Source organism: Hemitrygon akajei, chromosome 5 (assembly GCF_048418815.1).
Source record: "Hemitrygon akajei chromosome 5, sHemAka1.3, whole genome shotgun sequence".
Lineage (NCBI taxonomy): Eukaryota > Metazoa > Chordata > Chondrichthyes > Myliobatiformes > Dasyatidae > Hemitrygon > Hemitrygon akajei.
Window position 1 is genome coordinate 95309484 of NC_133128.1, and position 12358 is coordinate 95321841.

Below are 12358 nucleotides of genomic sequence, written 5' to 3' on the forward strand. Positions count from 1 at the left end.
AGCCGACTCACAGGTGAAGTGTCACCTCACCTGGAAGGACTGTCTGGGGCCCTGAATGGTGGTGAGGGAGGAAGTGTAAGGGCAGGTGTAGCACTTGTTCCGTTTACAAGGATAAGTGCCAGGAGGGAGATCGGTGGGAAGGGATAGGGGGGACAAATGGACAAGGGAGTCGCGTAGGGAGCGATCCCTGCGGAAAGCAGAAGGTGGGGGGGGGAGGAAAAGATGTGCTTGGTAGTGGGGTCCTCTGAAATGACCACTTTTATCAAGGCCAATTGGGGATGTGCAATATATGCTAGCTTTTCCATGGCTAGATCTTGAAAAAATGAAGAACTCATTATTCTACCTATTCCCACAACTTCCCAACACCTCTGTTGCTCATTTCTTTCCTTTATTTGCACCACAACCTTCAGCTCCCCTTACTTAACTCCCATCTCACTTCAAAGGCCAGTCCTTATAGATGCACTTCTGGCTGGACATTTGGGATGTTGCACTGCATTAAAGGTGCTATACAAATGCAGGTAGTTGTTCTACTTGCCTTCACCCACAGCTGCTTTTTTCCTCTCGTGCTCTTTCACTGGAGTTGTCACAGAAGGAGTATCACCCTCAGCTTGCTCTGCCTCCTCGGATTTCTGCCGAGCTACTTCCCCCTTCTCTCTGCTCTTTTTCCCACTCTCTGCAACATTGTTAGAAGACGGCCGTCTTCTCATGGGGGAGGACTTCCCACTGGAGGTTGGAGATGTTGGGAACTCTTTGGAAGAGCTGTGTGACTGAGTCCGAACTTTTGAACCGTGCCTGCAGAAAACAAAGCAACAACTCTTCAGCAATATTAAATCTCTGCACGCACTTAATGCATTTGTGACAAAGTGCTGGAGTATATTACTCTATCTGGTGCCCATACCAAGGGATCCCAGTAAAGCAGTCAATACCAGCATTTATGAACATCATAAGACAAAATACTGGCATTATTGGAAATCAGCAAGTATATCAACAAATACCTAAGCAGTTACATTGATGAAAATCGCTGTAAAATAATTGCTGCAGTTAACCTATTTAAATTTTGAAGATGTCAGGTGATCACTCTCACTTGTAAACCAACCAATCCTAAAGTTCCCACTTCAGTACAACCAGGAGGAATTTGAGAAACCACCTTTCAAATGAAAGACAGTTGATCTCTGATCCAACATCCTTCTATCTAAAATTTTGCAGATGTCAAACCATGATGAAGTGCAGTACAAAAAAGAGACAACCTAGTGATGCGTGTGTCATGACAACAATCTTTCCCTCAATGTCAACAAAAGAGCTGGTAACTTACTTTGGAATGCTGGGTGGAGTACACACCCCAATGAGAGAAAGTTTCAGGATCAAATCACTAACAATCTGTCCTGATCCAAATACACAGATGCTATGGGCAAAAAACAACAGCACCTCTGCTTCTTCACTAGGCTAAGGAATTTCAGCATGTCCCTGTTGACTTTTACCAACTGGGCAGTACTGTCATGTAGTGGTTAGCACAACGCTTTACAGTACCAGCGACTTGGGTTCAATTCCCATCGCACGGTAGTGTAGTGGTTAGCACAACGCTTTACAGTACCAGCGACTTGGGTTCAATTCCCATCGCACGGTAGTGTAGTGGTTAGCACAACGCTTTACAGTACCAGCGACTTGGGTTCAATTCCCATCGCACGGTAGTGTAGTGGTTAGCACAACGCTTTACAGTACCAGCGACCCGGGTTCAATTCCCATCGCACGGTAGTGTAGTGGTTAGCACAACGCTTTACAGTACCAGCGACCCGGGTTCAATTCCCATCGCACGGTAGTGTAGTGGTTAGCACAACGCTTTACAGTACCAGCGACCCGGGTTCAATTCCCATCGCACGGTAGTGTAGTGGTTAGCACAATGCTTTACAGTACCAGCGACTTGGGTTCAATTCCCATCACACGGTAGTGTAGTGGTTAGCACAACGCTTTACAGTACCAGTGACTTGGGTTCAATTCACATCGCACGGTAGTGTAGTGGTTAGCACAACGCTTTACAGTACCAGCGACTTGGGTTCAATTCCCATCGTACGGTAGTGTAGTGGTTAGCACAACGCTTTACAGTACCAGTGACCCGGGTTCAATTCCCATCGCACGGTAGTGTAGTGGTTAGCACAACGCTTTACAGTACCAGTGACCCGGGTTCAATTCCCACCACTCTCTGTAAGGCGTTTGTATATCGCCCCTGTGACTGCATGGTTTCCTCCTACAGTCCAGACACATACCCATTGGTAGGTTAATTGTTAATTTAAACTGTCCCATGATTAGGCGAGGGTTAAATCAGGAGTTGCTAGGTGGCGAGGCTCAAAGGGCTGGAAAGGCCAACCCCACACTGCATCTCAATAGATAAATAAATGTATTTTTTAACCAATGCACCCTGTCTGGACACATCCCAACTTGGTATGGTCACTGTTCTGCCCAAGACGGTAAGAAACTGCGGAGGTTATGAATATAGGCTAGTCATCATGAAAACCAGTTTCCTTTCCATTGACTCCGCCCATTGCCTCAGGAAAACAGGCAGTATAAACCAGGACACCTCCCACCCTCCGGCATTCTTCCTTCACCCCACCCCCCCACAACTCCCTACGGGCAGAAGATACACATATCATCAAGCTCAAGGACGGCTTCTATCACACTGTTATCAAACTCTTGTCCGGATCTCTGCATTTCCAAATCTATCCTACTGTGGCCAAACTCCTCATTTCTCTACCTGCACTGCACTTTACATCTAACTTGGAATGATGTGATAACACTGTTGCCATGGGTAGGTGGGATGAGGTTTGGTCACCACTACCAGGAGGTAGTTAAGGGAAGGTTTGCCTCCTCTCTGAGGGACCAGCTGGAGAGGGATTTGAACCCTTTTAGTCTTTGACAAAGGTGTGCAAAGGTTAGCACTGGGCTGAACAGCATGCCAATTTTGATTCAACTTACTTCACTGCCGGTGACAATGACCTTTTGGACATGTTCGCTGGAGATTGAGATCTTCTAAACGTGGACGTGGCACTGGATCCTGCACTGGATGAGTGCTTCTTTTCCTTCTTTGTTTTCTCAGTCTGAAATAAATCATTCAAATTTTGCTTCAAAACCTTAAATGACTTCCAACAACAATCATAAAAAAGCATTAAAAAATTCCTGATGCTGTAAAGCTGAAGTGCTGGGGATATTCAACAGCTCAGGCACAGTCTATAGAGGGACCGTCAATAGAGGGATAGTCTATGGAGGGACAGTTTACAGAGGAAACAATGCATTAGGTGAAAACTCATTGACCTGAAACATTAGCTCAGCTTCTCTGACTGATATGAACCCTCCACAGACTTTGTCTGAGCCGCTGAGTATCGTCAACATTACAGATTTCAACCATTTACAGCTTTTTATGCATTATTTCCAACATCTGCTTTGTTGTTGAAATAATAAAGTTCTTTTTAAAAGGAAAAAAACATATGCACAGTGAAAACTGTGAAATGAAATGGAGTTTATGGAGGAAATGGAGTTTAATGAAAACTTCAAATTCAAAAGCAGCTTTTAAATAAAGATTCCAGCATCAGCTTCTTGTTTAAAAAACAAACTTGCTGACTGTTGAGCATATAAATGTTGAACAGGATCTGACCAAATTTATTAACCCAGCAACATGACTTCCATTTTGCCAACATTGGTCTAATTTTGTTATTGTGTTTCGTCATGTTAAAGAAGGAACAGTGACTGGTAGGGAATTTGACCAGTCCCTTGTGAAAGAATCAATGGACCAATAGCAATTAAGCTCCAAAAAGATGTTATGTCATTGAATATCCTCCAGTTACTGAAATGATCTTCATAGTTTACCTCAGCTGTGAATAACCTGACTTCCACACACAATGTAATGGTCAGAACAAGCAAGCTAACTTATTCTTCCAAAATCCATTCTGGAACATTTTCTGTGGTTGGAGGGTAGTGGCAAATGAAACCCAAATATTGAAGAAGATGGAGAAAGAAATGGACCATTTTGTATAATTAATATTTATATTTTACTCCTGAATGTCGTGCCCCTGATGTTGCTGAAAGTAAGTTTCCCACTGCAGCTGTGTATACAGACGACAATAAACTGAACTCCGACTTTCGAGAAAACAGTAAACTACAAAACTATTGACCTATCAGTGGTAACGCTGCTCGAAAAGAGACTATTTGCTCATTATAAAATGCCTCAGCTAGAAGCTAACCCTCCATTTCTCCAAGCTGAAACTTCATTGTGCTTCTGGTTATCAGGAATCAAGGAAGTCATGAATCTGGTAGGTTGTGAGTTTAAGGAGAGGGCTAGCAGATGAGCTTCAGCCTGCATGCGCATATCTCCTTCATAACAGTATTGTAACAGAAGCCAAGGGAAACTGTCAGTGTCATTGTAGCAACGTGCACAGATCCCACTGTAAACACAAACAGACTGGGAAAGAACTTTCATGTTGGAATGGCAAGGGTGTAGGTCTCACTGTTTAGTTTTCCCTCACAGGACGAAGATAAACATTGGGCTCATTGAATATGCTTCAAGCTGCTTTGGGTGTTTTTCTTTTCATGCTTCTAAGCATCTATCTCCATAAAGTTTACCATTCCTGCCTTTTCCTTAAGGCTTCCAAACTTGCTTCCTTTTTTTTCTCCCTCCCTCCCTCCCTCCCCACCCCCTTAGCTATGTTCAAAGAGGAGGGATGCGTGGTATCCTGCAGCTAGACAGTGGGATGAAATGATCAGACCCACAGAGAGTGTGGCATTAAATGTCAGGAATCGGAGAAGATGCAATGGTTAGCTACTTACTTTCTCATTCTTTGTCATCTCCTTCCTGCACTAAAGTGACTCATCCCTTTTGAAAGATTCAACAAGAAAATATAATTTGCAACTCTGCCCCACAGATCTAATGACTGGCCTGGCCTCTCACTACTTAACGTTTTGCTTTTGCAAACTGTTTATTGGTGAAAGAAAGCCCTCTCTAATTTGTTGTTACATGTATAATTGTGAGTGATTTTACCCTCCCACTCTCACAGCCATTCCTTTCCAAGCAATTGGAAAAGAACAAAACAGATTTAATCTCCACAATTTTTTAAATTATCCCATTTGTTAAAATTACTTTATGAACTGTTGCTGCGCTGGAAAAAATGCAGAAATGAGACAAAGTTCACATTCTCACAATGTACTGTTCAAACTAGAGTTGCAGGGGATGGGAACCAGAGTGCCAGAACAGTTAGCAGAGAGTTTGTGGAAGCAGATGGTGGTAAGAGCTCAAAGTCAGGATTCAAGAGGTTGACTAGTGTCATGAGCTGAATATATTTCAATGCAAGTAGTATCGTGGGAAGGCATTTGAGCTCAGACCATGGATCAACACCCGGAATTATGACATCGCTATTAGTGAGACTGGGTTGAAATCAGAGTTACTGGAAAGAATCTTGTGCACTTCATTCACCAAAGTATGCAGAGTGACACTCACTAAGGAGGAATGTGTGATAAAGGTGGACCCAAATGGAAAATGTTGGCAGAAATCATAAAAAAGGAATAGGAAATTTGTAATGGATGTGTATACAGATTATGATAAAATAGAAGATTCATATTCTTATTAACTTTTGAATTGATAATAGTAGCTCATATTACAAGGGTCATGGATGCATATACTGATGGTGGTGAAATGCAGAAGGTCTTAAAGGAAACAAAATCATTCAGAATGACTTGTTTGGAGTATTTTACAAATATTATGAATCAGAAATACTGCAAATGCTAGAACTTTGAAATCAAAACCGACCATGCTAGAAATACTCAGTGGATCTGCAACCTAGCAGGATGCAGCCAACTTGCATTTCCTGTTTTTATAACTGTTAATATTACACTTCAATTGGGGCTTATAATTTTTGCCCAAGGTTACCTGACACAGCTGCCCTTATTAAAAACAATTGTTGAAAGTAAGTTTCTTTGTAAAGCAAAGCCTTTCATTGGATTTTCTTACAATTAGAGCAATTTGGAAAAACAGCGTGAAGCTTGACAGTAAGTTATCACCTGAAGATAGAGGGCAGCAGGAAAGTACAGAAAGAAGCAGTAGAGAGGAGGAAAGGAAGGCCATGGAAATTACTTCACACTGGTGATTAGTTTTGCTTTCCAGTTCACCAAAGAAAGTAACTTCTAACATGCAGAATTTCTGTAACTGTTGAAGTATTCATTGGCCAAGCACTGTTGTATAATAAATTCCCTCAAATCATTCAGAACCTCAGTCAATTTAATTGTCACTAAAATGTGTTTACAGCAGTAATACCAAATTCACTACATACGTCACTGATAACAAACTCAATTGTGATTCTGAATTATATCCAGATCCTTTGTGATTTACTATAGCGTTGTGAAAAATGGTATAGAGATTGTTTCATGGAAACTTTATTCAAACAGAAAATTGCTGGAATATTTTGGTAAAACAAAGCAAAAAATGAGGTGGATAGAATTAATGCCTCAGGGAGATGGGACTGGGAAGTCACTGTTACCAGAAGCCAAACAACACACACACAATGCTGGTGGAACACAGCAGGCCAGGCAGCATCTATAGGGAGAAGCGCTGTCGAAGTTTCGGGCCGAGACCCTTCGTCAGGACTAACTGAAGGGAATGATACTAAGAGATTTGAAAGTAGTGGGGGGAGGGGGAAATGCGAAATGATAGGAGAAGACCGGAGGGGGTGGGATGAAGCTAAGAGCTGGAAAGGTGATTGGCAAAAGTGATACAGAGTTGGAGATGGGAAAGGATCATGGGACGGGAGGCCTCCGGAGAAAGCAATGGGGGGGAGCACCAGAGGGAGATGGAGAACAGGCAGAGAGAGAGAAAAAAAACAAACAACTAAATATATTAGGGAGGGGGTAAGAAGGGGAGGAGGGGCATTAACGGAAGTTAGAGAAGTCAATGTTCATGCCATCAGGTTTGAGGCTACCCAGCCGGTATACAAGGTGTTGTTCCTCCAACCTGAGTATGGATTCATCTTGATAATAGAGGAGGCCACGGATAGACATATCAGAATGGGAATGGGACGTGGAATTAAAATGTGTGGCCACTGGGAGATCCTGCTTTCTCTGGTGGACCGAGTGTAGGAGTTCAGCGAAACGGTCTCCCAGTCTGCGTCAGGTCTCACCAATATATAAAAGTCCACACCGGGAGCACCGGACGCAGTATACCACACCAGCCAACTCACAGGTGAAGTGTCGCCTCACCTGGAAGGACGGTCTGGGGCCCTGAATGGTGGTGAGGGAGGAAGTGTAAGGGCAGGTGTAGCACTTGTTCCGTTTACAAGGATAAGTGCCAGGAGGGAGATCGGTGGGAAGGGATGGGGGGGGGACGAGTGGACAAGGAAGTCGCGTAGGGAGTGATCCCTGTAGAAAGTAGAAGGGGGTGGGAGAGGGAAAAATGTGATTGGTAGTGGGATCCCATTGGAAGTGGCGGAAGGTACGGAGAATTATACGTTGGACTTGGAGGCTGGTGGGGTGATAGGGGAGGACAAGGGGAACCCTATCCCGAGTGGGGTGGCGGGCGGATGGGATGAGGGCAGATGTGCGGGAAATGGGAGAGATGTGTTGGAGAGCAGAGTTGATGGTGGAAGAAGGGATGCCCCTTTGTTTAAAAAAGGAAGACATCTCCTTCGTCCTGGAATGAAAAGCCTCATCCTGAGAGCAGATGTGGCAGAGACGGAGGAATTGTGAGAAGGGAGTCGCATTTTTGCAAGAGACAAGGTGGGAAGAGGAATAGTCCAGGTAGCTGTGAGAGTCTGTAGGCTTATAGTAGATATCAGTAGATAAGCTGTCTCCAGAGATGGAGACAGAAAGATCAAGAAAGGAGAGAAAGGTGTCGGAAATGGACCAGGTAAATTTGAGGGCAGGGTGAAAGTTGCTGCCTGGCCCGTTGTGTTCCACCTGCATTTTGTGTTAGATGGAATACAAGGACCCATTTGATGTGTGATCACAAGAACACTGTCAGATTCAGTAATGCTGAGGAAGAATATTCTCACACTTTACCCACATGTATGGAATTAGGCATTGAAAGCAAGCTGTTCTGCTGGTTTTTAAGTTCTCCAGACTGAGCTGACTTTATATTTTGTCTGCTCTTTTCCCAGTATTATGGAGGGGGAACCGAAGATGGTGCACACCAAGCCAGACTTGTACTTGCTCCTATGTCAAGCCCCCCAGCACTTCTGTCTGGGGTGGACAGAGTCATCAAGCACCACAGATACAGACCCACTAGCCCAGTAAGGCCTAATGTGTAGGAGATTGTCTTGGACATTTTACTTGGACAGTGATAATGCACAGTGGTGCTAGAAAGTTTCTGAACCCTGTAGAATTTTCTCTTTTTCTGCATAAATATGGCCTAAAATGTGATCTTATCTTCACATAAGTCCTAAAACTAGATAAAGAGAACCCAATTAAATAATTAACACAATAACATTATACTTGTTCATTTATTTATTGAAACTACATGTATTTGTTGGAAAAAGTATGTGAAGCTCGGGAGTAATGCCTTCGACAAAAGCTATTTGGAGTCAGGTGTTCCAATCAATGAGATGAGATTGGATGTGTGGGTTGCAGAGGTGCCCTGCCCTATAAAAAAGGCACACAAAATCAGGTTACGGACAGAGCCTGCTCTCCTCAAGAAAGATCTGTTTATGTGCACCATGCATGAAGCTGGAAAAGGGGACAAAAGCATTTCTAAAGACATGAGTCTTCATCAGTCCCCAGTAGGAGAAATCGTCTACGAATGGAAGAAATTCAGTACTGTTGCTATTCTCTCTAGGTGTGGGCATCCTGCAAAGATCACACCAAGAGCACAACATGCAATGCTGAAAGAGGTGAAAAAGAACCCAAGTGTAACAGCAAAAGACCCACAGAGATCTGTAGAACTTGCTAAAGTCTATGTTCATGTGTCCAGTATAAGAAAATCACTGAAAAAGAATGGTGTTCATGTGAGGACACCACGGAAGAACAGTGTTCTCCAAAAGAACATTGCTACACATCTCAAGTTTGCAACAGACCACCTGGATGTTCCACAATACTTCTGGGACAATGTTCTGTCGACAGATGAGTCAAAAGTTGAACTTCTTGGCAGAAATTGCTATGTTTGGAAGGAAAAGGGCATTGCACTGCACAGCAACACCAAAACCTCATCTCAACTGTGAATCATGGTCGAAGGAGCATCATGGTTTGGGGCTGTTATGCTGCCTCAGGGCTGGACAGCTTGCAATCATTGAAGGAACACTGAATTCAAAATTGTATCAAGACATTTTACAGGAGAATGTCAGGATAGCAGTCTATCACCTGAAGCTTAATAGAAGTTGGATAATGCAACAAGACAATGATCTAAAAGAGAAGAGTAGATCAACAACAAAATGGTTTAAAAAGAAGAAAATTCATGTTTTGGAATGGCCAAGTCAAAGTCCTGACCTTAATTGTATAGAAATGCTGTGGAAGGACCTGAAGCAAGCAGCTCATGCAAGGAAGCCCACCAACATCCCAGAGTTGAAGCAGTTTTGTAAGGAGGAATGGCCTAAAATTCCTCCAAGCCAATGTGTGCAGAACTGATCAACAGTTATCAGAAATATTATGTTGAAGTTATTGCTGTACAAGGGGGTCACACCAGTTACTGACAGCAAAAGTTCACATACTTTTTCCACTAAATACATTCAATATTGGATCATTTCTCTCACTAAATAAATGAACACGTATAATGCTTTAGTGTTATTTATTTATTTGAGTTCTCTTTAAGTGTTTTAGGATTTGTATGAAGACCTGATCCCATTTTAGATCACATTTATGCAGAAATAGAGAAAATTCTAAAGGGTTCACAAACTTTCTAGTACTATTGTGCATTCATATTATATAATTTCTTATTGTAATTTATAGTTTTATTATGTATTGCGTTCTACCGCTGCCACAAAACAAATTTCACGACATTTACCAGTGATATTAAACCTGATCTGATTCTGAATCATCCCCTCAAAACCAATTAGTAAACTCTAAGTCTTGGGCCTCAATACCCCCTTGTGCAATTGGATCCTGGATTTCCTCACTTGCAGATTCATTTCCCCAGTCTGCTTGCATTGGCAAAAACATCTCCCCCACAACCTCAATAAGCACAGGTGTACCACAAGGCTGTGTGCTTAGCCCCTACTCTACTCACTTTACACCTATGACTGTGTGGCTAAGTACAGCTCCAGCACCGAATACAAGTTTGCTGACGACACCACTGTTTTAGGCTGTATCAAATGGGGTGATGAATCAGCATACAGGAGGGAGATTGAAAATTTGGCTGAGTGGTGTCTTAACAATAACCTCTCACTCAATGTCAGTAAGACCAAGGATTGTAGATCAGGAGAGGGACACCAGAGGTCCATGAGCCAGGACTCATTGGAGGATCAGTAACTTTAAATTCCTGGGTGTCCTGGACCCATCATATAAAGATAATTGCAAAGAAAGCACAACACTATCTCTACTTCCCCAGGAGTCTGCTGAGATTTGGTATGTCATCAAAAATCTTGGCAAACTTCTATAGACATGTAGTGAAAAGTGTGTTGATTGACACTTATTACTGCCAATATCTTTGAGCAGAAAATCTGACAAAAGGTAATGGATTCAGCCCAGTACATCATGGGTAAAACCCTCCCAACCACTGAGTACATCTACATGAAATGTTGCCGTAGAAAAGCAGCACCCATTATCAAAGATCCTCACCACCCAGGCCATGCTCTTTTCTCGCTGCTGCCATCAGGAAGAATGACCAAGTGCCTCAGGACATGCACCCCCAGGTTCAAGAACGTTACTTCCCCTCAACCGTCAGCATCTTGAACAAAAGAGTACAACTACACTCATTCTATTTCCAGTGTTCCCACAACCAATGATCTCACTTTAAGGACTTATCTTGTTATTTCATGCTCTCATTATTCATTGTTATTTATTAATATTTGCATTTGCAGGGTGCTCTTGCTCTTTCATCGATCCTGTTTACAGTCACTGTTCTATAGATTTGCAGAGAATGCCCGCAGGAAAAAGAATCTCAGGGTTGTATGTGGTGACATGTATGTACTCTGATAGTAAATTTTACTTTGAACCAGTTGCTGATCAGCTCTTAAGCCAGTCTACAACTAACTAACAATTAAGCAAAGGCAACACGAGTGAATCTGCAGATGCTGGAAATAAATAAAAAACACAAAATGCTGGCAGAACTCAGCAGGCCAGACAGCATCTATGGGAGGAGGTAATAACGACGTTTCGGGCCGAAACCCTTCATCAGGAGTGAAGTAACATGGGATGGTCAAGGGGGGATAAGAAGTGGGGGGAGGGATAAAGTAGAGAGCTGGGAAGTGATAGGCTGGAGGGAAATGGGCTAGGGGGAAGGTGGAGAATTATGGGAAATAAAAGAGAAAGAAAGGTAGGGCTGGGGGGAGAGATTATAGTGAGGGGGGAAAAGAGAGAAAGAGAACCAGACTAAAATAATAGATAGGGATGGGGGTAAGGGTGGGGGGCAGGGGTATCAACGGAGGTCAGCGAGTTGGATGTTCATGCCGGCAGGAAGGAGGCTACCTAGGCGGGAGATAAGGTATTGCTCCATCGACTTGTGTGTGGCCTCATCTTGACGGTAGAGGAGGCCATGGACAGACATGTCAGAGTGGGAGTGGTCTGTGGAATTGAAGTGTGTGGCCACAGGGAGATCCCGCCACTGCTGGAGGACTGAGTGCCGGTGTTCGGCGAAACGGTCTCCCAGTCTGCGGCGGGTCTCCCCAATGTATAAATGGCCACATCGGGAGCACTGGATAGAGTATATCACCCCAGTTGACTCGCAGGTGAAGTGGTGCCTCACCTGAAAGGACTGTCTGGGGCCTGGGATGGTGGTGAGGGAAGAAGTGTGGGGGCAGGTGTAGCACTTCTTCCATTTGCAGGGATGAGTGCCCAGGGAGGTCTGTGGGGAGGGATGGGGGGGATGAATGGACAAGGGAGTCGCGTAGGGAGCGATCCCTGCAGAAAGCCGAGAGTGGGGGGGAGGGGAAGATGTGGCTGGTGGTGGGATCACGTAGGAGGTGGCGGAAGTTACGGAGGATTATACGTTGGATCTGTAGGCTGGTAGGGTGATAGGTGAGGACCAGGGGGACTCTATCCCTGGTGGGCTGGCGGGGGGATGAGGTGAGGGCAGAGGTACGTGAAATATGGGAGACGCGATGGAGGGCAGAGTTGATAGTGGATGAAGGGAAGCCCCTTTCTTTAAAAAAGGAAGACATCTCCTTTGTCCTAGAATGCAAGGCCTCATCCTGAGAGCAGATGTGGCGGAGGCGGAGGAATTGAGAGAAAGGGATAGCATTTT

General features: G+C 43.9%; 1 protein-coding gene across 4 annotated transcripts in view; it reads right to left on the reverse strand.

Annotated features, from left to right (window-relative positions):
* Positions 1 to 12358, reverse strand: part of LOC140728007 (MAP7 domain-containing protein 2-like) — a 222790-nt gene that overhangs the window by 159913 nt on the left and 50519 nt on the right. For all 4 annotated transcript variants that reach the window (XM_073046095.1, XM_073046092.1, XM_073046093.1 and 1 more), the window contains 2 exons: positions 2968 to 3089; positions 536 to 792 (listed from right to left, as the gene is read on the reverse strand). In XM_073046095.1, the coding sequence (XP_072902196.1) occupies positions 536 to 792; positions 2968 to 3089 (379 nt within the window). The remainder of the gene's footprint in view (positions 1 to 535; positions 793 to 2967; positions 3090 to 12358) is intronic.